This window comes from Rhinatrema bivittatum, unplaced genomic scaffold (assembly GCF_901001135.1).
Source record: "Rhinatrema bivittatum unplaced genomic scaffold, aRhiBiv1.1, whole genome shotgun sequence".
Classification (NCBI taxonomy): Eukaryota; Metazoa; Chordata; class Amphibia; order Gymnophiona; family Rhinatrematidae; genus Rhinatrema; species Rhinatrema bivittatum.
In genome coordinates, this window is record NW_021821081.1 from 64,258 (window position 1) to 91,251 (window position 26,994).

The following is a 26,994-nucleotide window of genomic DNA, read 5'->3' on the forward strand; positions in this document are numbered from 1 at the left end:
AATTTAGGCAACTGCCTAGAGTGCCAAACTTTGAAGGTGTCAAGCATTCAGGCCAAAGAGGAGCCTGCTTCTACTTGCTTTAGAACTATGTGCCAGCATAGCTTCAAAAGGTAGGCACCATGGCACTCTGCCTATGGGTGCCAAAATCTTAAATCTGGCTCTGGAGCAGGGCACTGTAAGACATGTCAGCGCATGATGACTGCAGGAAGCCCCATGCTGAATTTCTCTGGTTGCTAGTACTGGTCTAGCACTGCAGTGGCAGGCCCAGATACTGGCATGATAGTGATGGCAGTGCCCTAGCGCCTATAAAAATTTTGCACTGAAGGCAGTTGCCTGAATCCTGGCTTGGTTCACCTATGCTGTCTTGGCTTTATTTCATCTCAAACCATTTTCGATCAACTAAAATCTATCTTTTGCCCTCTATATTCCATAGAAACAGCCCTTGCTAAAGTCTGTAGTGACCTGTTCCTGATCAAATCAAAGGGCCTGCACTGGATTCTCATCCTCTTTGACCTATCTTTTTCTTTCACCATTGTTCACTACCTGCTCCTTGATAACTTGACTTCACTTATTTGGGTTTTGGGACTCTGTTCTCTTTTGGTTTTCTTTTTATCTATTCCTTTTCACTTTTAGTGTATGCTCTGGCAGATCCTCCTCCACAGCTGTTCCACTATCAATTGATATGCCTCAGGGCTCTATCCTGGGCCGCCTTCTTTTCTCTCTCTATACTTGTTCTCTTGGTGCTCTGATCTCTTCCCATGGCTTTTAGTACCATCTTTATGTGAATGACTGTGCACCAGAAGTTTCACCTGGAAGCCAGTCTCAAGCTTCCAGCCTGCTTGTCTGTCTCACTGCCATCTTAAACTTGAATGTTATTTGGCCTCCTTCTGTGTTTCTGAGAATGACATTAATATCCTCCCAGTCCTCTGAGCCAGTAACCTTAGGGTCATCTTTAACTCCTTTCACTCTTTCTATGCATATTCAAAACTACTAAAATGTTTTGTTCTCTATAACATCAACAAAATCCATCTCTTCCTTTCCAAACACACTACCAAAAACCTTATCCTCACTCTTATCACCTCCTACTGCCACCTGTTCCTCAAAGGTCCCCCAGTAAACTTTTCTCTCTCCATTACAATCTATTCCAAATTCAACTGCATGAATTATTTTTGGTCAGCATTGCTACATCTGTATAACCCCTTTTTATTTATTTGATTTATATTCTGCCTTTCAGACACCAGAGAGGATTACGTTCAGATACTGTAGGTATTTCCTTGTTTTCAGAGAGCTCTCAAAAGCAAGTTTGCTTATTGCAAATGGTGTTTCTGTGGATAGCAGGATGAATAAGCCATGCTGTCTGGGAAATTCTCTGGTGGCCTCTAGCAGAACTTCTCTCAGTGATTACAGAGCTTTGGTTCTGTGTGGCTGTGCATGTCTTCCCACGCAATCATCATCTTCTCAGTCTGTAACATAGCGCATCCAGCGAAGCAGGCTTTCTGAGGCTATCCAGGGAGGTGGTTCAATAATGTCCTTTCAATTTCCATGCTGTGAGATTAAGCGAAGAATGAATGAGGTGCAGCAATGTTCCCCCTTCCTGCGTTAGAAGATTTACACTGTTTCCCAATGAGATAGGAGGAGCGATGGACAGTTGAACTAGATAGGCATACCAAGGTTGTCTCTGTCATGCCGGAGCAATGAGTATCAGGTCTGCGACATCCGCGATGCAGTTCTGTATGGTCCGGGAGATGAGAGGGATTGAAGGGTAAGCGTATAGAAGACCCCCTGTCCATGAGATGAGGAATGCGTCTTGTGCAAATTGTTCTTGGCTGGGATAAAATGACCAGAACGCTGGAACCTTTCTGTTGCGTACCATGGCAAAGAGATCCATGCGAGGGAGATCCCATCTCTCGGAGCTGTCCGCCATGCTTTGGTTTAGAGTCCATTCGTGGGGGTGGAACACCCTGCTTAGGCGGTCTGTTGTGATGTTGGCCACCCCTGGAAGGTAGGTTGCTTGCAGGAAGATGGAGTACTTCTCTGCCCATTCGAAGATCTGGATCACCTCCTTGCAAAGAGGCCATGAACCTGACCCTCCTTCTTTGTTTATGTAGAACATAATAGTTACTTGATGGTCCATGTGAATCATGTCATGCTTCCCTTCGAACTGGTTTGAGAAAGTGAGAATGGCATTTCGAATCACTCTGAAGTGCAGCAGATTTATTTGGCAACTGGACTCTGCCGGGGACCACAGCCCCTGCATCTTTAGCCAGTCCAAGGGTGCTCCTTAGCCCTTCATTGAAGTATCTGTGGTTAGAACTAGCAGAAGCATTAGGTTCTGGAATAGTGCTCCCACAGAGAGGGTGGGCGGGGATTACTACCATGCTATGTCCTTGTGCATGGCCTTTGTTAACATCATCTTGGTGTGTAACAGTTGAGCAAACTGAGTCCACTGCGACTTTAAACCCAATTGTAGGCACTGCATATGGGGTTTGGTGTGTGGTACTACATATATTGCCATGAGGCCCAGTAGGATCAAAATCTGGTGGGCAGAGGGGTGAGTTATGCTCTGCAGCTGCAGTACTGATGTTTGAATGGTTGCAGTCTGTCCCCCTGCTAGATAAGCTCTTCCTGCAACTGTCAATTTTGGCTCCAGTGAACTGCAGAAGCTGCGTTGGCAGGTGGTTGGATTTCTCATAGTTTATTGGGAAGCCTAGCGCTTCGAGACAATTGATCGTGTTTTAAGTGAGCCTGCTGAGAATTTGCTTCTGAGGCTACCAGAAGCCAATCATCCAGATAGGGAAATAACTGGATTCCTTTCCGTCTGAAGTGGGCCACTGCTACCACCAAGCACTTGGTAAAGACTCTTGGGGCGGACGATAGACCAAAAGGGAGCACCTTGTACTGGTAGTGGCGCCAATTGATCTGAAAACATAGGTAACACCAGGAGGAATGTGAGAGTATGTTTCCTTGAGATCTATTGAGCACATCCAGTCGCTGGGTTGTAGAAAAGGCAGACTAGACTTCAGGGAGGTCATCTTAAACTTCTCCCTTGGAATGAACTTGAGGGCTCTTAAATCCAGGATTGGGCGGAGACTCCCAGATTTCTTTGGTATGAGGAAGTATTGGGAGTAGAACCCCAAGTTGCATTTGCAGGCACCACTTGGATGGCATGCTGTTGTAAAAGTGGTGCCTTGGCGCAGTTCTGTAGAAAAGGCGTAAGGCGCAGAAGCGGTGGGGTCTTAAGAACATAAGAAGAAAATGCCAAACTGGGTCAGACCAAGGGTCCATCAAGCCCAGCATCCTGTTCCCGACAGTGGCCAATCCAGGCCATAAGAACCTGGCAAGTACCCTGATGTTTAGCTGATAGCCCTCACGAATGATTTAAAAACCCAATGGTTTGATGTGATTGCCTTCCAAGAGTTGTAAAATTGGGCTATCCGGCCTTCTATATATGGTGGCAGTAGTAGCTTGGCTATCCTCAAAAACTCTGAGGCAGCTTCTGGGTTGCAGTCAATGGCTGTTTCTGTTGATGCTGTGCTCTGGATCTATTCTTGGAGTGCTAACTGCACTTGAGGTCTGGGCTGTGAAAAAGCCTGTGACTGGTAAACTGCCGATAAGGACGACTATGGTAGCCCGGCTTTTGGTAGCTCGAGTAATACCTCCTGGAAGCAGATGGTTGTTCCGAGAGGGAAGCCAAGGCCAGAAGTACCATGTTCTGCTTCTTTAGCTGCGAGATTGTCTCCAAAGAGGTTATCACCTTTGCACGGAAGATTGGCCAACTTCTCATGAACGTCTTCCCGGATGGCGCTCCTATAGTCACCGCTGATGTAGAGGCTGATGTCTCGAAGGCTTCATATATCGACCTGAGAGGTGATGTATCCATTTCTCCATGTCCATAAAGGGTTGAGGTAGCACCGCATCCACGGAATCGCTCAGGAAATGGGGTCTGATCGATTTCAAATACTCATAGAGATGCTGAGTGATGTAGAATTGGTGTTGCTGTATTTTTGCGTTCAGCATGACCACTTAGAAGGCCTTCCTCCTGAACTTGTCCAGGTATCGGTTGTCCCTTTCCTGCGACGCGTTGGAATGGAGCCTAGATTTCTTCACCTTCTTCATGGCTGATTCAGCCACAGTGGAGGCGTGCGGTAACTGCACAGCACTACAGTACAGCGACTTCCTCATCCGAAACTTCAAGTCTTGTTTCCTGGACATTTGAAGCTCTTAGAAGGGGGGGATTCCCAGGTTTTCTCCAGGATCGCATGGGACGGAAGCGCCATAGGCTTGGACAGGACCTCGAAGATTTTTAGGATGCTGAGGACTTCTGCTCTAGGGTCTGGAATCTTCTTTGTGTCCACCTTGAGCAGAAACCCCACCTTCTCTATAAACTTACAGTAAGAGAGGTCTTCAGGCGGCAAGGAAGCATCCTCAGGCAGGTCAGATGGAATGCCCGTAGAAGATCCCGGTGAAGAAGGTGGGGAGTCTGGCAGTTCCGAGCTCGGCTATGGCGATATGGTGGACGAGACACCCTTCTTGGGGGCTATGTGGTCGAGGCGGGGATTCATCCCACGCGGACAACTCCCCTGACGAGGGGCTTGGAGATGGATGTTTCATGAACCCTGATTCCAGAGATGTGAAGAAATTGCTGAGAATTTCCGTGATCTGAGACATCGCTTGGGAGGCTAGGCCACTTTCTGCGTGGTATGCCGGTCCTTTGATGTGGTAGCTGTGGTGGTAGAATGATGATGCCTGCCCTGGGCCGACTGAGTTTTTTTTTCTTGGCTCCTGTCTGTACCGCAGCTAGGAGGATGTTTGATGTGGCCCCTCATTTATGATGAGTTGCTGGCTTTATCACCTGTGCCTCTTCGTTAGAGGCTCCTGAAGCTGGGGTGAACATCTTTTCCTTCGGGAGATGGACAACAGATTATAGAATACTCTCTGCGAAGATACAGAGGAATGCTCCGACAAGGGAGAGTCTGGGGGCATCTGAAATCAATGACATTTGACGATTTCCACATCAGAAAACCCCATTTCACATAGCTCCTCTGTCGTGAACACACATTGAGAATCTTGTCTTGGTTTTTGCATTGACACAGGCTTAGTTTGAGAAGATTTGCATCCTTCGGCGTCACCCTGTGTCGATTTGGTCTGATGCATGCATCATCTGCGTTGTGTGCGTCATCGGCCAAGATGCTGAGTCGAGGGGTTGCATCGATGCTTGGTCAGCGAGCAGGTGCGTCAATGCATGCTTCGATGCATTAACAAGTCTGGATTGGTCGACTTTGATGCTCACGCCAGGTCTTTATGGTGTGGAGTGTTCTTCGATGCATCCGTGTTGGCATCCCGACCGCTTGCGACACTGGCTTTGGTGTCCGGCTGGACGGCGCCTCTCTTGTCGCCTGGTGCTTCTGCAGGTCGTGGGAGGTGAAAAGTGTCGGGGGCCTCGGACCCATTAGGCTCTGCTTACCCTGGGGCCACAGGAAGGAAGCCCTTTTCTTCTTCTCCGGTCTGTCCATCTTTGATCCTGGGGAGGAGTGGGAGGAATGGTGCTCTGACACCGGAGCATAGGACCCAGCCTCTAATTACAGATGCACGATCTTTTGTGTGCGCTGTCTCTGGGCGACATACGACCACAGACCGGCAGTTGGACTGGTAGTGCTCAGGCCCCAGTAGTTATGCCCATCAGTGATGGATATAACTTTACTGCACTAGCAGTACTTGAAGCCAGGCGTTTTAGGTGCCATGCTAGCACTGAAAAGTGCTGGTTTGGTTTTTTTTTTTTTTTGTGAAACTCCTCTGAGAAGGAGAGAGTGAAAATCTCCACATGCAACTGGCAGCGTGGAAAAAAACAGACTGAAGAGAAGATGATGATTGCGCGGGAAGATATGCGCAGCCGCAAAGAGCCAAAGCTCCACCTAGAGGCCGCCGGAGGAGGTCCCACACAGCATGGTTAAGTCAGCCCCTGCTATCGACGGGAAATCTAAGTCAGTACAGTGGCTCCCTATCCATTCCTACATACAGTTCAAGCTTCTTTTATTCACCTAAAATGCATTCATTCTGCAACTCCTTATTCCTTTCCTACATTCTCTCCCTAAACCCCTCCTTGTGAACTTTGCTCATTGAGCAAGTCACTTTTATCTATGCCCTCTTCTAATTCCAACTGCAAACTCCACGTATTCTACGTTGCTGCACTGGATGCTTGGAATAGACTTCCTGAGTTGCTGCAACACCACTTTGAAGTGTCATGAAAGGCAGAATATAAATAAAGAAAATATATATTTGGAGACATTGCCCTTCCTTTCCCTAGCACAATTGGTAATCGATGCAACTTTCTCTACACACACCATATTTTCCACATCAGCCAGGATACCAGCTCTATATTTCGGTGATATGCTGCCTGGGGGTCAGGAGCCATTCTGGTTCTTTAGGATCATTAGTGTGTGGCTCCTTTTTTCCCTTGCTATAGCATAAAATGGACTTAATACTTACATACATTTTGATCCTGAAAAAGTAGCTAAACGTGTTTTTTTAAAACCTTTTGATTCTAAAACAGTGGTAAATCACCATTTTTGCATTAATAATTAGGGGGAAGAGAATGAAAATAAGTTTTCAAATTCAGAACTTCCTCATGCAGTTTGAGCATTGATATACTACAGTCAGCAGCCAAATCAATAATGATTATCTTAATGAGATGCAAAAATCTTTGTTTTATACAAATAACTAGGATGGGAGAACAACAGTGCACTTAAAAACCTGCAAGAAAGTAAATAAAGGAATAACATGGAATTAAAACTACATATTGTTAAATTGCTTGTACTGAATACACATTAATCATTTAACATTAACTGAATGTAGACAAGTCAAGACAGTCTGTTCTTGCAGTGTTAGTCAACCTTATCTCACTATGGGCCAGACTACTAAAAGTGTTTTTCCTGTTTTAGATCTATTGGAAAAATGGTTGACATCTGGCCCAGTATCAGGGATAATGCTGAAAGGGGATTCAAAAGGAGGATCACCGTTTAATGTAGTTTAAATAACTACTAAAGTGATCTTCACAACCCAGTTTGTACAGGAAACCTTCCTCTTTCATGAGCAAAACGAGTATAATGTACATTACAGACATGTCACAGAAGTTCTTTTGAATCAGGCCTCTGATACCAAGTACAATTGGGGCTGTTGCTGTTTCCTTCTATCACATTTGCCTTGGTCTCTGCATTTTTTTGATGCTTGAGGTTCTTTTTTCTCTCCATATGTTCCACAGACTAGTGGTACTATGATATCCGGTTTTCTTGCATCAAACTTTTTATTGATTTATTTATTTAGGTTCTTTTAATATACCGATGCTCAAGACAGGTCTTATCGTACCGGTTTACAAATAACAAGGGGAAACCAATAAAAAACATAGGAAGTGAAAAAATTACATTAAAACAGGGAGGTCAAACCTGGCTTTAGAAGAAAGAGAGAGATTAACAATTTCTATTCTAAATGTAAAGAAGAGACTATTGGCAAGGGAGCCGTTGCTTTGCAGAAGAGCTTAAATACATATATACATTGCAATGTTAATATACAGGGTGGTTCTAGAATAGCGGGTACTTAATGTAGATGTTGTAGGATATCTACTGCGGGGTAGATTTCTTCAGCGATAGGCTTGCGCGAAGAGCCAAGTTTTCAGTTTTTTTCTGAAAGTAAGATGACAATGTTCCTGGCGTATGTCTGGTGGGAGAGAGTTCCAGTGGTATGGTCCTGCTGTGGATAACGCTCTTTTATCGATGGAGTTATGTTTAGTTGAGCTGCAGGGAGGAGCTTGTAGGGCGCTTCTATATGCATATCTGGTAGGTCTTGAAGAAGAGTGTAATTTGAGAGGTAAGGTTAGTTGTAGCGAGGATTGATGATATATGGTTTTGTGAATGATGATCAGCGTCTTGAAGAGTATTCTCAAGCGTCTTGAATGATGGTCAGCGTCTTGAAGAGTATTGATTGACACAGGAATGTCCAAGGTGATCACCATTGCTTTGCTTTCAGGGTTGGGATCTCGGATTTTTTCTGGAACCCTAATGCAGGGGTGGTCAAACTGGTCCTACAGGTCCCCCCCCCCCACCCCCCAAGCCAGTCGGGTTTTCAGGATATCACTAATGAATATGCATGAGAAATATTATTTGCACACACGAGGTAGTGCATACAAATAAATCTCGCGCATATTCATTAGGGATATCATGCATTATGTCCTCTTACTTATTTGGCTAAAAGGGGAATAAGTTGATGTTCCTCATCAGGGATGAATCAGCCAAATAACTTATCCAGCTAACTCTGATATTTGAAGTTAGCCTAATAACTTATTAGGCTATTTTCAGACATTCCTGAGAACAGGTCTAAAGTTATCTACATTTCCAGATAACTTTAGCCTTTATTGGCTATATTAAAAAAGAATATATATATATATATATATATATATATATATATATATATTTTTTTTTTTTTTTTTTTTTTTTTTTAAATATAGCCTATATATATATATATTTACATATAGCTATTTAAGTGCAATACCAACGTGGATGGTGGTGGCCATTTTGATAAAAACATTTGATATATTTAGACTGTACAATCAAGGTGTGAGCTTATGAGAAGTTGTTATAATTGAATTGTTTTTAAGAGGAAATTATAACATCTCGGTTGGGTGTTGTGCAATTTCCTTCCTGCTCAGCTATATGCAATGAGCTGAATTTTATCAATTTACATGTCTGATTTCCCTGGTTTGCTTGCAGTAATATTTCCATGGACGTATAGGTTTGGAGAAGAGATGACTGAGGGGAGATATGATAGAAGTCCACAAAATCATGAAAGAACTTGAACAAGTTATATATTGGTTATTTACTCTCTCACATAATAGAAGGACCAGGGGGCACTTCATGAAGTTAGCAAGTAGCTCATTTAAAACAAATCAAAGAAAAATTTGTTTTCACTCAGCGCAATAGTTAAACTCTGGAATTCATTGCCAGAGGATGTGATTTCAGCATTAGTGTTACTGGGTTTAAAAAAGGTTTGGATAAGTTCCTAGAGGTTAAATCCATAAACTGCTATAATGGTAATTAATAAGCAATAGTAGCTTGTGATCTATCTAATGTTTGGGTACTTACCAGGTAGATGTGACTTGGATTGGCCACTGTTGGAAACAGGATACTGGGCTTGATAGACCCTTGGTCTGACCCAGTATGCATTTCTTATGTTCTTAAGGGTTGTGTTCAGCCTCTTGGAGCATTATCAGTTACTGGAGGGGGCGATACCAAAGAACGCCACCTACCACCATGCCATATCCAGAGCCCCAGAGGTACTGGGGACACAGTCATCACACCCCACTGTGAGTTACTATAACAGTGGGGCGCAGCATGTGAGGTCTTGTACGGCTAGGCATCTACTCCAAGCACCTCAGGTGATGTCAGACGGCATTCTCCCCATCTGTGCAGTTCTCAGCCATGCCAGGGTTCTGCCATCATCACGTCAAGGTCTCAGCCTCCTCATCAGTCCTGCATCACAAAGTGCTGGGGAGCACTGGCGAGGAAAGCATCATCGTGCACTCTGTGATTTGCCTTTTGGCAGCGAGCAGCCACCAACTCTAGCAAGTGGTGCTCAGTTTTTGCAGTGCCATGGGATTCTACCCCCAAGCATGGCAAGTGGGGTCATAGATGTTCCGCCATCCATAGTTGTGCTCTGCAGCCACAGGACTGACCTAGGAGGAGTTGGGGGTGTTGCATGGGGGGTATGTGTGCCCCCTCTCCCTTTGGGCTCAGACTTTGTCTTCCTGCTGCTACTGGTGCACCTTTTTTATTTTCTGCTGGAGGGGCCTGGGAAACCCTACCAGCTATTCTGCTGCAGCCTCTACTTTTTTTTTTCCCTGGTTGGGCCTGTGAAACACCACAGTGCTGATGCCTTTGCTCCTCCTTTGCTGCCTGAGGCCCTTTCTATTACGGGTGAGCATCGCTATGTGTGCACATGCACAGATGCGCCTCAGTGCTTGCTCAGAGCCCCTTACATTTTTATAATTATAGAGAGTTAAAGTTAGCTTCTCAGTAGAAATCTGACAAACACCTTTCAGAGCTCGTGAGCTGGTCTCTGCAAGATCCTGCACTGTGCAGGGTCATACCAAAAATTGTTCCATTTCTGCCTTTTGCCACAGTCCCAAGCTCAGGTTTGAGAGTATCCTTATGTTGGTTCTTGACCTGTTGACTTGGGTACAAAAGAGACTTAGGGCCTTTCAGGTGAGTCATTGCTGCTCTGTCCCTATAGGAAACACTCTCATACTCATGCTAATCCTAATGGCAGGCACAACTTGGAGATCTTGGCTACATTGCCTTGCCAGGCAGTCATGGGTGTACTATTAATTCTTCTGTAAGAGAAATTCTTTGCGATTTCAGGCACTTTTTTGCTGCAGTGTGACTGTACAGAGGGTGTCTAGTGTTCTCTATTTTCTGCTTTCTTTCTGACTGGCCTCTGCTCTTGGCATGTCTGGCAGTGCTGTTCCAGCAAGGCATAGACTCTTAGAGGTTGATTTTAAAAGCATTGCTCGCGAACAAATGCCCACATATGCGCAACACAGTTTTAAAAAAACAAACAAACTGTGAAGTACACACATGAGTCAAAAATAAGAGGGTGGAAAAGGGGCAGGTATGTGCGGGCCATGGGTGTTCCAGGGCGGGGGTCAACAGTTACTTGTGTAACTCTGTACTCTGTATTTTAAAACCGGAGACTGCAGTGCGTGTTGGCTTGTAATCCACCTAATTTTACTGCTGCTTCAGATGAGGAGCAAGTCTGTAGATCTTGAGTTTTAGGGATTATAGGATAGGGTGTGAGATATCTGGGTTTACTGGGGGGTGTTCAGGTTGAAGATCCATAGGGGTCGTAAAGACCTTGATATTAACTGGGCAAACTGGGGGACTTATTGGAAAAACTGGGTTGTCCCTCGCACAAGTATATTTTAAAATTCACCTACATACACTTATAAAGCCAGCAAAGTCCTAGGAAAGGTATGCAAAGTATGTTTTCTCGAGCAATCTCTTAAGATTAGGCATATACTTAACGCAGGAGGTGTATTTTAAATCAAATGGATGCATGATTTAAAATTGCAGCGTATCTCATGCTCATGCCCCGATACGTGTGTTTATGGGTGCATGTGTGCTCGTTTTAAAATTAGCTTGTTAGTAAACATCGTTATATGAGTTGGTAACCCTGATTGGAATGAATGTCTACAATAGATCTTTATTTCAGAAAAGATGATATGGGCCAAAAGGAAACTGATTACAGAATTGCAGTATGGCTGTATACATTTTACATTTCTTCAACTTTTGCAGAATATCCAATATATATAAATTACATTTATTTCTAGAGGTTTTAAATCATTTTGAGTCTTGATGCGTTATACAGGTTTCAGAACTTGAAGGTAAATGTTTTCTTATGTTTATACATGTTATAGTTTTAATGATCAATAATACATTCACAATTATGTTAACTTTTTAAAATTTGCTATTTTCTTATGCATGAAACAATGTTACATACATATAAACTGCTTGCTAAGACAGCTTTTTACCTTTTTGTAAACTGCTTTATTTTCTGCTCATGAGAGTGACATATTTTGTCCTTCTGTCTATAGTTAATGGAAGCATTGCCTGAAGATCTAAAACCAGGCCATGATCTGCATGGATTTCCCTGGGAAATGGTGTTTTGTGCTGCGATTGTTGGATTATTTACAGCATTACTGTTTGTTTGTAGAACCTGTCAATCAGTAAGTATCCAAATTATTTACTATAAATAAGCATTAACTTGTCTAATAATTGTTGATACTGTATTCTAAAAATTTATTTGGAATTGGATACAAATATAGGGCATATTAACTAAGGTGCATGTCAGTAGACAAGGAAGCTTATCTATAGATTTTATTTTAGATTTTCATTCTTCATTCACAAACTCATTTTGTCCTGCATAGCTGCTTCTGAAAACCTATTTTTCTTTTAGACCAATTCAGGGTCTTTTTCATTGTGTTGACTCTTTCTCATAATCTCCAGTTGTGGTTTAAACTCTTTAAATGTGCTGTAAAGCATCAAGTTTATTTGTATTCGTATTTTTAGACTTCTCCCAGTTTTACTTGGTACCTTAGCATCCATGCTTTAAGAGGAGGGGACCAGGGAGAGCCTGGAAGTATTTGCATTACCATTGGCTGAGATCTGACTGTAGACATATGCTTCACCTCCTCTCCTATGGGCTGATACAGTAAAGTCTGCGGGAGAGCGGGCAAACGCTCAATTTTGCCGGCGTCGGTTCTCGAGCCCGCTGACAGCCACGGGCTTGGAAACCGGACGCCAGCAAAATTGAGTGTCCGGTTTTCGGCCCGACAGCTGCGGGCCGAATTCAAATATATATATTTTTTTTACTTTTTTTACTCTTCGGGACCTCCGACTTAATATCGCTATGATATTAAATCGGAGGGTGCACAGAAAAGCAGTTTTTACTGATTTTCTGTGCACTTTCCTGGTGCCGGAAGAAATTAGCGCCTACCTTTGGGTCGGCGCTAATTTCTGAAAGTAAAATGTGCGGCTTGGCTGCACATTTTACTTTCTGTATCCCGCGCGCATACCTAATAGGGCCTTCAACATGGATTATTTACAGCATTACTGTTTGTTTGTAGAACCTGTCAATCAGTAATTGGGTAATTTCACCCATCAAGGAGTCAGCCCTGGGAATGTGTTGGCTAAACATTAAGAACCTTGATCTGATGAAACTATCCTTTAAGTTTGGAGAGGTGTGGTTGCAGTAGAAAAATATAGATGTTTGGAATTGAGCTTCCAAAAAAGGAACCAAACATCACCGGGTTCAGATTTTACCGTTAGCAGTTTTCCTGGGTTCCATTGAACTGAAGCAATCTATTCCAGTACCAGATTCATTCTGAGGCAATGACTTTCATTGGGCCTGAAGAACTCTTCTCGCTTCCTGACTGCTTCCATAACCACACTGCCCTCTTACTTAGCGTAAATGTGCTATGTTATTCACTATGGAAACTTTTGAAATAGAGCTCCTAGGCTAGAATTTGTTGCAGAGTGATATTTGTAAAACTAATTTAATCTATTACCATAGTTTGCCTATAAGGAATTTCTTCTTCTGTTTAAATCTGAAAAAATAATCAGAAGGATTTGTGTGAATTACATAGTAAATGATTTGAATTGTATTTACAGAAACACCTATTTTATGAAACACCTAGAAATAATAATTTGTCTGTTTGTTTCTTTAAGATTAAAAGTCGACTTTATCTAGGTAAGTGGTTTTTTTTCTTTCTGTCATTAGGGTTCAAGTCTTTAATTAGTGTTAAATTGCTTTTTGTTTGACTAACTCAATTAGTTAGAGACTCAGCTGTAGAAGATTTATAATAGTTGACTCATCATCAAGCTTCAGCCTTAGGATGCTCAAGTCTGAAGAAAATAATCAATCTGGCAAAAAGTAAAAGCTTAACCCATTCTTGTATCTCACTCTTACATGTGTACTCAGTAAGCTTTAATATAGTTATTATTTTTAATGCAAGCTTTAAAGATGGCCTGATATTTGTCAAATAATAATATAGATGTATGTATGTATGTTTGTATATACATATATATAATATTTTAATGCATAGAATGCCTTACAGAGTTGATATTACATATATACACATATATATGTAATGTCAACTCTGTAATGTCAACTCATATATATTACATATATATATAGGGAAAATGGCTGAAGACAATGGGATAATTACCTTAGAAATACTGCTGGAATATGAAGGATCTTTTATTGGCCTTGTGTACCTGACACACATAGGTGTTTTAAAAACCCAATTCAGCAGATGTTAGATCTCATTAACAAGTCTTCCAAACCAGAGATCACTTTAAATACATGATCTGTGTATAAATATTGCAGTAATTGAATTGCTGTGCAGTATGTGTGTAGCATAGCTTTACTTTTCACAAAATAGACATGATCAAGCAAATAAAACTGAATGAATTTTATACAGGATATTGTGTTTTAGTTTACATTATTTGCTGCATTGTGTGTGCACACGTGCATAGCGTTCAGAATGAGAGTGCACATTTTTTTTTCTTTTCTCATTTTTGTGGCATCCTACAACTTTTGGCATTAAAGCTCTTGTTGATCTTAGATTCAAGCTCTTATTCTCCCCATCACTAATTTATTTATTTATTTATTTATTTATTTATTTATTTATTTTATATACCGACATTCAATCGAGATATCACATCGGTTTCCAGATAACCAAGGGAATAGGGCGTAGTCCGCCCTATTTTACAAAAAACAATTATAACATATTATAACAGTGGTACATGGAACAAAAGGTTATAGGATATAACAAAAGGTTATAGAAAATAACATATGTACATGAATGTGTTGTTGATAAAATAAAATTGGGATAAGGGACTTGTTGGGTAGGTAATTTAGGAATAGAGGTGGGGGGGATGAGGGAAGGGAGGGGGGAAGGTGGGGTGGGAGGAAGTAGCGGAGTGAGGGATTCAGGGGGGTGAGAAGACTTGAGTATGGGATGAGGTGGGTTGCGTTCGGGCAGGTTAAGGGTCGGGTGGGAAGGCTTTTAAAAACAGCCATGTTTTTAGGTGTTTTTTGAAGGTTTGCAGTGATGGTTCATTTCTGAGACAGGTGGGGAGGGTGTTCCATAGGGTGGGTCCCGCTATTGTTATGGCTCGTTTGCGGGTTGCGTTGAGGTGTGCAGATTTGAGATTGGGGATGGCTAGGAGGCCAGTGTTGGTGGATCTGAGGGTTCTTTGTGTGGGGTGTGGATGAATTGCGTTGTTTAGCCAGTTCATTTTGTTGTTGTGTATTTTTTTGTGCATGAGGGTGAGTGTTTTGTAATGGATTCTTTGTGTGATGGGTAGCCAGTGGAGTTCTTTGAGGGTAGGTGTGATGTGGGAGGATTTTTTGTTGTTGGTGATGATTCTGGCGGCGGCATTTTGTAGAACTTGGAGGGGTCTGATGTGGATTTCTGGTAGGCCGATGAGAAGGGAGTTGCAGTAGTCGAGTTTTGAGAGGATAATTGATTGAAGGACTGTTCGGAAGTCGTGCGCTTGGAGAAGGGGTTTAAGTTTTTTCAGGGTTTGGAGTTTGAAGAATCCATCCTTAATTGTATTGGAGATGTGTCGTTGAAAGTTGAGTTGGCTGTCAATTGTTACTCCTAGGTTTCTTGTGGATGGAGTGAGTGAGATTTGTGAGATCTGTGGCACTCCCGTGTTGATTGAGGTTCCTGGGTGGTTGGAGGGGGTGCACTTGAGGGGATAAGAGGGACGGTCATCGTGGATGTGAAGGATTTCTGTTTTGGCTTGGTTGAGGCATAGTGATAGTTGGGATAGTAATTGGGACAGATTTGAGCTGAGGTTGTTCCATTTTTCCATGGTGAGTTGGATGGACTTGTTTATGGGGAGAAGTATTTGTATGTCGTCTGCATAGACGAAGTAGGTGAGGTTTGCATCTGAAAGGTATTTGCATAGTGGGAGGAGGTAAATGTTAAAGAGGGTTGAGGAAGAACCCTGTGGGACCCCATGTGTGAGGGGCACTTGAGAGGATTCGGATGAGTTTGTCTTGACGATGTAGGATCTGTTTGAGAGGTAGGATTTGAACCATTTGATTGTGGTGTCTTGAAGACCAATTTCTTTAAGTCTGGCGAGGAGTGTTCTGTGATTGATGGTGTCAAAGGCGGCTGATATGTCGAGGAGTATCAGGAGGAACGATTTGCCTTTGTCACGGCCTCTGAGGATGGTATCAGTAAGGGAGAGGAGGAGGGTTTCAGTGCTGAGGAATTTTCTGAAACCGTGCTGTGCTGGCTGAAGAACATTATGGGTTTCAAGGTGGTCTGTGAGTTGGTTGTTGACTGTTTTTTCTATGATTTTTGCTAGGAATGGGAGGTTAGAGACTGGTCTGTAGTTTGCTGGGTCTGATTTGTCGAGTTGAGGTTTTTTGATGATTGGTTTGATGATGGCATTTTTGAGTTTTTCTGGGAAGATTCCTTGTTCGAGGGATAAGTTGATGATGTAGGTTATTGGTTTGACAATGATCTCTCTGATGAGTTTTAGGGTTTTGACGGGGATGGGGTCTAATGGGTGGGATGCAGGGTTGGTTTTTTTGATGATGGGTTCGATTTCTGTAGAAGCAACAGGTGCGAATTGTGACCATATGTGGATGGGGGGGTGGATGGCAGTGGGGTCGTTGTGGGTTTGTGGAATCTTGGCAATAATGTTGTCGACTTTGTCCTTGAAGAATTGAGCTAGTTTTTCGCTGGAGATGTTGCTGGAGTTAGGCGTTGTGTCATTTTGGATGGGGTTGGTTAAATCTTTGACATAGGCGAAGAGGGTCCTTGGGTTAAATTGGTAATCATGAATTCTTGACGTGTAGAAATTGCGCTTTGCTGTGTTGAGATCTGTTGTATAGTTGTGTAGTAGCGTTCTGTATTTGTCTTTCAGGTTTGAGGTGGGGGTTCGTCTCCATTGTTTTTCAGTTTGTCTCAGTGTTCGCTTTGAGGTTTTCAGTTCTTGGGTGTACCATGGGGCTTTTTGCTTTGTAGATTGTTTGATTTCCTTTTTTATCATGGGACATAATGTGTTGGCTATGTCTGCGTTGATGGATATCCAGGAGTTTGTGGCGGTGTTGGCGGTGTTGGCATTTAGGTAATCCATCACTATAGTATCAGCAGGATGCCATCATAGCTTGGATCAGTCTTTTCCTTCCTCCTCAAGAGTATGACTGCTGTGGCCAGCCCAGAGTATATGATTCAGTTTTCATGTTTTTTTATAAATAAGTTAATATTAATATTACTATTTTCAGGAAGAGAGAGGCAACTTGCTAATAAAGTTGCTGAACTCGTAGAAGACAAATGCAGTGTTCTAGAGAATCTCAGCCTCTGCAAACAACAGGTATTTGTTTGCTCTAGTATTTGTTTTTGTTTTGCACAGTTTTTCTTTTCAATTCGAGGGCCTGAGCTGGTATTGATTTGCTTAATCTCCTCACACTGAGTAGCTGCACTGTCCGTATATTTTGCTTTATAGAATATTTTCTGATCTCATTGAACGTCTGACCTGGAAACTTTTTCTTTCAGTATGAAGAGTTAGAGCTGTCTTTAAAGGATGCTAGCCTTGTGAAAGAGTCATCTAAAACAACAGATCTTGAGGTAAAACAGACTGGTTAATATTAATAGGATTTTTTCCTAATGTCAGCAAGGTGTATTTCTCAATCCCTATTTATAGGATAGATCGGTGTAAGTTTCATTCCTTACTAGGAAGTAATTTATTTTTGGGCTATGCCATCCTTATCCATTTTAAGATGGTTCTTTATTTTTAAAGAAATGAGGGGGGAGGAGTACCCCAGTAATTTTTACTTGAATGTAAATCTGTCTTCCCTTTAATTACTAGAAAGTGCCAGGTGTTGCCTTGCAATCAAAAGAGCATTAAGTGAAAGAACAACAACATGAGTTTAAGGAGAAAAAAGTGATTAAAAGAAACATGAAGCAAATACCTTTAGTTGACAACTTATCAGTTGGTGTAGGTGATTCCTCTTTCCCTGCATGAGGCTGGGGGAAGGGAGGGTAAAGGTCAGAGAGGAACCTGTGCTAGTAGGTTTCATTGTGTAAAGGGGGGGGGGGGGGGGAGGATAATAGCTATCATTTTATGTAAAGGAGGGTATTATATGGGGACTGGTTGTTTCTCTGAGGGGAAATGGAATAAAGTCTGAGATCTTGCTATTCTGCTTTGAGGGAAGCTGAGAGCTGATAATTAGACATAAATAAGATGGAATAGCTATCGTACTGTGCTTCTGGCTGTTGAGCATTCAGAGTGTAACTATTTAAAGTTAACAGAATATTTCATATTTCAAAGAATCCAATAGGTCTGTTATATACTGATATTTTTAAATTACAAAGAGGATAACTGTTAAATGTATTTATTAAAACTTCACTTGCTGCTGTTGTGAGTCTGAGCAACAGAGTGTATATCACTATAGAATAGGTTTGTCTTATATGGCAGTGCATATACAGATCTGCTTATAAAGTGGTTATTGTTTATTGTAAATGCTATATATATAAAATCCATCTACTAGCTCTGAAACTGACTCTTCTTTTAGGCAACATCTGAAAAACTGAACAGGTCAAATTCTATACTTCAGAATGATATTAAAAACCTGGAAAAGGAACTGGAAGAGGAGAAATCTAAGCGATTGCAACAGGATGATTTGGTAATTTTTTTTTTTTTAACTTTCATTCTCCAACTTAAATATTTTAGAATTAATAATGTAAGTGACTTTTTTTAAACTGTATTTTTATCCAGTCAGAATGATCAGGATTATGAAAAATATTGCATACATTTAAATTGTCTGCATTGCTGCTAAGTCCATAGGCACTTTTTACCGGTAGTTTGTGCACCAGTTTTTTCTGTTGATAAGCAGGCTGCATTAGCCATTATATGTGGTTGAAATCATCCGGTGATGACAAATGGACTCGTCTCTCCTGGCTAGTAGAGCTTTGAGCTTTACTGAGCATGTGTGGGAATTACCATGTGGGCATTGCCTCCTCAGTCATTTTGTGTCAGAGCACAAGCATGGATGTATAATTTTTTCTCTAAACTTTTAAAATTTTGTTTTTTTTCTCAGTATTTTTTTTCTGTTTTTCTTCCTTATATTTACATCAGCAATTTTCAGTGCTAGAAAAAAATGTGCCTTCTCACAGTTTTATGAAGAGCTGTGTCTGCCGTAAGATTAGGCCCTTCATAGGGGGCCATGAGCTGTGGTGTTGATGCCTTGAGCTGGACTGCGACCTGCACATGGATGTTCCCAAGTTCCAGGGCAAATAAAATTGAGGAACTGCGTAAACTCTTGGAATTGGCAGTAGATCCTCTTCCCGCAGTGCCTTGTGTTATCTGCCTCACCAGATATAGAATTGAGCAGGAACTCCTTTAAAACTCCCCCATTGGCCCGATTGATACCATGGGATTGAGTACTACAAGCCACCCTGCTTTGGAAAAAAAAGTAGCATTATTCCCTGATGGTGCCTGTACCGAAAAAGTAAAACATTGGAAGTATGGAGTGTTTGCATAATTGATGCACTGACATGCTCCGACTGCACCATGCTTCATAGCCCATTGAATATAGAACCCATGCTTCTTTGAAGCATTGATACAATTTTCTGATTGATCCATCGACGCATAGCATCAGAACGTGCGGCATCATGATTTTCTTCTAAGATAATACTGATGCAATTAATGCATGCAACATCAAAGCTATAGACTCTTAGAACATGGATCCCAGTTATCAGGCTTCATTGGCCTAATTAGCTCTAGGCAGGTCATCCTAAGTCAGCAGTGCAAGGGGCAGGTTACATCTGCCCCCTCCCATTACTAGAACCTCACTAGGTCAGAGGATGCATCAGTTATTCGACCAGATTGCGGGGATACTGCTAAATTTATTTACCTCTTTTCCTAAAGAGTTGGAGGAAATGATCTAACCACTTCTCTCTACAGTTGCTGGTGATTCCCCTCCCCCCAAACCAGAGTTCTAATTTCGCCTATAGGGCTGAACACATTATTAGAACTGTTGCTACAAAGTTCTTCATTATCCTACTCAGTTACAGTGGAGTCATGTCGGTCAGATGTGGTTGATCAAGGTATGTCTCCTCAGGACCTACTGGGAAATCCTCCAGTTTGCCTTTGGTGTTAGTTTCAGAAGAAGGATCTACAGGTATACATTTTAACCCACTTTTGGTGCTTCCCAGATATATATCCTGCCCTTGCAGGTTTTGACATATTCTGAGTTTGTGGTAAAGATGTAAAGGCACTGGGTGCTAATGTACATAACTATGGAGACTGCCGTACCGAGTTCTTTGAGCTGCTTCTTATACTAGATACCCCATCAGAACCAGCAACTCTTCTACTTCACAAAATTCTGAATCTAATACAGGTGAGAATGTAGGAAGTGCCTATCTCTGGCGTGCCTCCCATTAGGAAACTGGATCTCAAATATAGAAGCCAAACAGCTCTAGGGTTTGCAGTTTGCAATTTGCCTCTCTGCCTTAAAGAAGGTGTCAAGAAAACAAACAGAACCCTGAAAATTCTTTACAGTTTACATTCAGGGAAAGACCGTAAACTATGGAACAATTTTGATGGGAAGGACTTCCAAGATTCAATACCCTCACTTGTATTGCTACTCTCCAATTTTATATGGTGCCATATCTTTATAAGTGCTCCAATACCACTCCAAAGAATTTAAGAAGAATGTAAAAACCTATGGGGCAGATCTTTAAACCTGCGTGCGGGCATAAGATTTGTTCGCGCAACCCGACGCGAACAAATCTATGCCCGATTTTATAACATGCGTGCACTACCACGCGCATGTTATAAAATCCATGGTTGGCGCACGCAAGGGGGTGCACAATTGTGCAACTTGCGTGCGCCGAGCCACGCAGCCTTCCTCCATTCCCTCTGAGGCCGCTCTGAAATTGGAGCGGCCTCGGAGGGAACTTTCCTTCCGCCCCCTCGCACCTTCCCCTCCCTTCCTCTATCTAATCCGCCCCCCAGCCCTATCTAAAACCCCCTCCTGACCTTTATCGGAAAAGTTACGCCTGCCGGCCAGCTGCCAGCATACCATCCCCCGGCACGGCGGCTGTTCCAGAGGCCTTGGTCCCGGCCCCGGACCATATGCGTGTCCTGGGGCGTGTGCGCACCAATGAGCCTATGCAAGATAGGCTCAGCACGTGCAGGGGCAGCTTGGGGCAGCTTTTCTGGGGTTACGCACGTATGTTACGCACGTAACCCTTTGAAAATCTGCCCCTATTTTGTGCAGCTTGGCAATTCAGTCTATTAGCTCCTGTTTGAGTTCTTTTCTTCTCCCGCTTTGATACGAGTTTATGAAACTCCTCCTTTTATTACTATGTACTACTTTTGTTTATGCTGTATTGTTTATTTGTAATGTTCTGAACCTATTTTATTATGTATGTTTTATTGGAAACCACTTCGATATTCCTCTATGAAGAAGTGGTACAGAAAAAAATTCTAAATAAATAAATAAACCATGACTTATTTCCAGTTGCTTCCCACAACCTCTTTTAGATGCAGAAGAGTGTTTATGTCATCTTTTTTGACCTGTCTGAGTCATTCAAATCAGTTTCTTGTACCGTGGAAGGTGAACAAAACTCCCTTGTCTGGGAGATATCCCCTTCAGAGAGAAACTCAGAGAAACTGTTTCAATAAAAATGTAAAATGTAGTGGTCCTGTGACTCTCGATGCATCCTACATGAAATCCCTAATTTGAGACACAACTTCTACACTTCCGAAGGACCGAGCTTTCGGCTGTCAGCCTAAAACCGCGCAGCAGGCCCAGCCAATCCTGGGCCTAAATTTTGATTCCTCTGAACAATTATCATCTCTCTGTTCCAGTAGGGGGCAGAATCCAAGCCTTCTTGGATGCATGGCACCAGATAAGCATGAACTTTTGGGTCCTTACTTTTGTGGATTTTGCATACCATTTTGTTTTTTCCCAGGTGCCATCACTTACACATTGCTAGAATCTTAATCCAGAACTGTGTCAATTGACAGGAGCATAATCACATCTTCAATGATAAGCAAAAGTGCCAGTGCCTTTGTTTTTCACCATGATCTAGGCTTTTACCCCCAATAGTTTCCCCATCCCGAAGAATTCAGGAGGATTGAGTTCCATTCTGGATCTGTGTTACTTGAACAAACTTCTACCCAAGAGAATATAAAAATGAATTCCCTCATCTTTATGTACTTTCAGAAGGGGAAATCGATGTGTGCTTTTTATTTGAAGGATACATGTATAAATATATACATCCATTGTTCCCACTGGCGCTATCTTCGTTTCAAGAAGGGATGCTTCCCTTTGGCCTTTTGGCAGCTCCAAAACTCTTTACCAAATGCCTTGTAGTGGTAGTGACACACCTCCATTATCAAGGGCTTCAAGTTTCCAGTACTTAGAAACTACTAATCCTAGGAAACTCATGGGAAAAAAGCATTCACTATCCAATGCAAGATGATTTGCCTGCTGCAACAGTTAGGCTTTTTGGTCAGCTTGAGAAGTTAAGCCTAGTGCCGGAGAATATGGATAGACTCTCCAAGAGGATGTGTTTCTAATGGGTGAGTAAATACACTGATGACTATCAGTCATAAACTTCTGGTCTCTCACTGCTCTGCAACCAAAGTGTTGGGTTTTTTGGTGGTGGCCATCAACCTAGGTCCACCAACCTGCCTTTATATTCGTTACCTGCAATGTGATCTGCATTCTCCATAAATTCAAATAACTTAACCGGTGTCAGCTATATTAATACTTTCTGATGACATGAAGCAGGAGTTGCACTGAGAGTTACCTTCCTGCAGGCTTCAAAACAGAGCTCCACTCTGCTTGTTCCCTCATTAGATAACACTAGTAATGGACTCTCCCACCCCTGCCCCATAAAGGGATGGAGTGTTCACACAGGATCCTTCTATATCCAGGGATTTAGTATCAAAAAGACAATTACTTTTCAATTCACCCTTCATGCAACCAAGGGCGATCAGATATGCTCTGTCGACGTTCATGCATCACCTTTGGCAGATTATCATCTTGCTTCAACCCAACAATCAAGTTGCTGTATTTTATGTCAATAGGCAAGGAGGCACAAGATTGTAACCTCTCTTTCAGGAACAATTGATGATTGAGAACTAGCAATCAGGCTGCCCTACAGGCCACCCACCTTAAGGAGTCTCCAACACACTGAAGGACTACCTCAGCAGAGTATTCCACCCTCACGAGTAGTCTCTACAACAATCAGCGCAGCCAGGCTATTCGACTTACAGAGTTTACAATCAGTTGATCTGTTTTATTGAAGCAAAATGGGAAGCTAAATCAATACTGCTTGATTCTTCCCAGAAATCTGACTAGCTCAGGATGCTTTCTTTCTCTTTAGGGAAAGAAAACCTCATGTACGCTTTTCCATGGATACCATTGATTGCCACAACACTGCACAAGCTGTTGCGAGATTGTGCAAGTTTGACCCTCATAGTTACAGCATGTTCCAGACATATGTGGCGCACCCCCCCCCCCCCCCCCCCCCCCCCGGTTTGGCCACCAGATGTTACTGTCCCTGCATATAATACACTATTAAGGAGCCATCCATCCTTTCAGTCCCTCCCACCTTGGAGGGCTGTAATTGGATGCCTCAATACTAATTAGCCCAGCCATTTTAGGAAACCTTTGGGAAGCCTTTGAACAGTAAGAATGTTTAAGTTTTACACTTGGTGAGGCCTCCCAGTTTATATCAGATGGAGTTTCAGTTAGAAGTGACACCTCATCGTGCACTCCCCTGCCAGAGGGTCCTTCTCTTACTAATTTATAGAAGAGATATTTTTATACCTGATACCCTTTTGGGGCGAAAGGGGCTCTCACCAGAGGACCAAAGAGCTGTGAGCCCACTCTAAACCCTAGGTGGGCAAGCACTAGTGATGAATCCTGCTGTGAGAGACAATGAGGGTAGAAGATGTGTCCAGTTTAAACTTCAGAATTATGTTTTGGACCTGAACATTGTGGGGAGGTTTTTGGATTCCCCCCCCCCCCCCCTTCCTATTGGGATTGCAGTGTTTGGGTAGCCTGATGCTAGTCCCCAGAAATATCACCTAAGGTTGAAAGAACAAGATCGGGAGACCCCATCCAGATCCCCATACTGAGTCGAAGATGATTTAAGCTAGGTCTTTTTGCTGTGAAGTTGGGGATTCCTCCACTAGGATTCCCGGATAGCCTCTAGGTGAGCTTTGCACTTTAAATATCACCTTGGGGCGCTCTATCCAGATGCCCGAATAAAAAGACATCTATGTACATAGAGATACACTTGTACCAACAGTCAGATGTAACTTCAACATATTGACAAATGGACTTAATTTAATGACTATCAATCTGTAAACTTTATTTTAACACCCAGAACTTGGTCCTGTCTGATTTGTCACAGCCTCTCACCTCATGGGAAGGATCTATATTATTTAAATACACTGGGTAGCAAGACACTATGGTACAGGCCATATTAAGAGCTTACCTCCATAAAAAGAATCCCCCCAGGATTGATAGTCAAATGTGGGAGTAAATTTTCTAGCCAGAGCAGCCCCGAAGAAATTAATGTGTTTGTGTGCCCTGGGATTAAAAACCCCATTAAGGGTTATACACACAGTTTTTTATATGTAATACAACTGTCCAGTGGCCCAAAAGTCCAGAACTTGAAAAATGGCGGAACTGCATAAGTCTCTCAAGATCCACAGTCTGTCCTAGCTCCCTCAATGTCAAGTTGAGTAGGAGCTTATCAAAGACATTTCCCCATTTCATGGAACAGGGTGAGTCTTTGTGGTCGAACAAACGGAAAAAGTCATCTAAGAAGAAGACGTGCCACTCTGTGGAGCTGATGGTAAATCTGACACTGAAAAAAACATCAAGTCTTGATGCCATCAATGTATCGAGCCCCGAAGCAAAAATGCATTGGGCCTTGGCACCATTGATGCCTTAGTGCTGTAACCGATTACTCTGTTGGCGCATCAGGCTGTGGTGCTTCTGATGCAGCTATTTACTAATGCGCTGATTACCATGCATACGGGGCAGAAGGAGATATGATTCACTTACCCCCTCCAATCTTGAGAGCATTCTTATTATCTAGGAGTACTGGTGGAAGGAGGATAACCAATGGGACACTAATACCAGGGTACAATATTATATTGACATGATAGGGCAGATAAAATTGTTGAAAGGCTGACACATATGTTAAGAATGGCATAGAGACAAGCAAGATAAACGTTTTGCAGGAAACAAACTGTACTGGAATCCTTATGGATATAAATTCCAAGGGTAGAAGGAAAAGGTATGGTAGTAGGGATAAATTACCACCCACCTGGCCAGCATGAGGAAACAGACTGTAAAATGCTACTTTGCTGCCATTATTTCTATGTTTCTAACAGACTAGATTGGCTAGTAAAGTGAGCAACATAATAATTATAGGAGACTTCAATTACCTGAGTATTTGATTAGGTAAATGTCACATCAGAGCATGCAAGGGAGGTAAAGTTCTTAGATGCCATCAATGGACTACTTCATGCAGCAGCTGGTCATGGAACCCATTAGAAAGGGAACTATATTAGATGTAGTTCTCAGTGGAACACAGGACCTGGTGCAAGAGATCAAGGTAGTGGAGGGCAAATACTGAGGAAAACTACTGCAGAAGCTTTTAACTAATAGAAAGGAAGAGTATGATAAAATGAGGAAATTTGTTATAAAAAAGCTGAAAAAGTTAGGAAATGAAGTCCCTACATAAGATGGCAACAATCAGGGAGCTCTGATCGGAGGCACTAATTTAAACCCAAATTTTGCATTATAACCTGCAACAGTACTTTTTTGCCTGAGCTGGAGGGTGTGAGGCATCAAGGGATAGATGTTGATACAAAAGAAGGCTGCTGAGATTAAGCACTGTTGTGCTCTGAGGTTGATGGCGATCAAGTAAGCAAGCTATCCCATGTCGATAAAGAGTTTACTTGAGAGGAGATGAGACATGATTTTATGATATTAAAAGGGACATAACCTCAGTGAAGAGTGAGATCTTGGGTTCTGTATCAGAGATGCACAGTGAAATTACAGATATTAAGTGCTGGATAGATGAGATTGAGCAGCGACTGGAGAAGCAGTCCAGGCAGCTGATAGAATTCCAGACTTGCACCAAGGAGCTGGAATCTTTCAATGTGGAACTGAGAGAGAAACTGTAGGATTTGGAAAATCGGGCCCAAAGAAATATTTGCATCAGAGACCTTTCAGAGAATAGTAAATATATTATGTGGATGTGGTGCAAAGGACTGGTATGGGGCTTTTGGAAAGTGGTGGAGAGGAAATGCCTGACCCTGTGCAAATTCATATTGAGCGAGCGCATAGGGCACTAGGACTGAGGCATCAGAATGGGACGTTGTGTCTCTCAGAATTTCTAGTCAAAGAAAAATTGATGGCAAAAGTAAGGAGTTTGGGCACTTTCTGTTGGGAGTCTCACAAGTTGTAGATCTTTGGAGATCTATTGGCTGCCACTCTAAAAAGCAGATGGGACTTCCAGGAGATTCCAGGTGTGCTGAAGGGGGACAATGTCCGGCACAAATGGTATTTCCCAATTGGCTTAAGCTTCACTGCCAGTGGAGCATCGTTTATAGCCAAAACTTGGGAGGAGGCATGACAGGCACTGTGGAGAGCAGGATTAAGCGAGGATCATGAAGATTAGTACTTGGAAGCTGGGAAAATGGCTGCAGCGACATCCTCTTCTCCTAGAATGGAAACGCGTTCCGCTACAGAGCAAGAATGCTAAGCCTGCAGCAGACTGAAAGATTTGGAGACACTTTTTTGAGGATAGGGTGAGGGCAGTATTTTGAGCTGCGGATGGTGGTAACTGTTTTGTGAGTCTCATATCTTTCTTTTCCTCATTTTCAGAGTTATACTTTTTATCATACTGTTTCTGTTTTATGGATGGCTTAATATGTCTGTTTGTGTCATCTGGTCAGTAGGGTTATTCCTCCATAGGGCTCTTTACCAGGAGTAAAGAGGGCAAAGATTTGGTGGGATGGGCGGATTAGAAAAGGGGGTTGATTTGGTTGGGGTTTGGAAATTGGGGGAGTTGGGTGATTTTGATAGGGGGACATAGGCTTGAAGGGGGTGGGATGGGGAATAGGGCTAGTTGGGGGTGATGGGGTGGTTATTGGAAATGGGGTTCACAAAAATGTTCCTAGAATGGAAGAAATGGTGGATTTGAACATTTGATTTTAAATGTTAAAAAAGCTAAATATACCTATGAAATGGCAGTTGCTGTTTCAAGAAGTGGCTAGATTAAAAGCAGATTTAGTATTGATATAGGAGACTCATCTGTGAAGAGCAGATTAATGTTGGCACATAAGGACCATAATCCTATCATTTTGGCATCAAACTATT

General features: G+C 42.4%; 1 protein-coding gene across 1 annotated transcript in view; it reads left to right on the forward strand.

Moving 5' to 3' along the window:
* The window catches only part of LOC115082438 (melanoma inhibitory activity protein 2-like), a 90,029-nt gene that overhangs the window by 57,043 nt on the left and 5,992 nt on the right, over window positions 1–26,994 (forward strand). Inside the window, exons 4-8 of the mRNA XM_029586668.1 lie at window positions 11,639–11,770; window positions 13,272–13,293; window positions 16,855–16,943; window positions 17,126–17,197; window positions 18,145–18,255. Coding sequence (XP_029442528.1) covers window positions 11,639–11,770; window positions 13,272–13,293; window positions 16,855–16,943; window positions 17,126–17,197; window positions 18,145–18,255 — 426 coding nt within the window. The remainder of the gene's footprint in view (window positions 1–11,638; window positions 11,771–13,271; window positions 13,294–16,854; window positions 16,944–17,125; window positions 17,198–18,144; window positions 18,256–26,994) is intronic.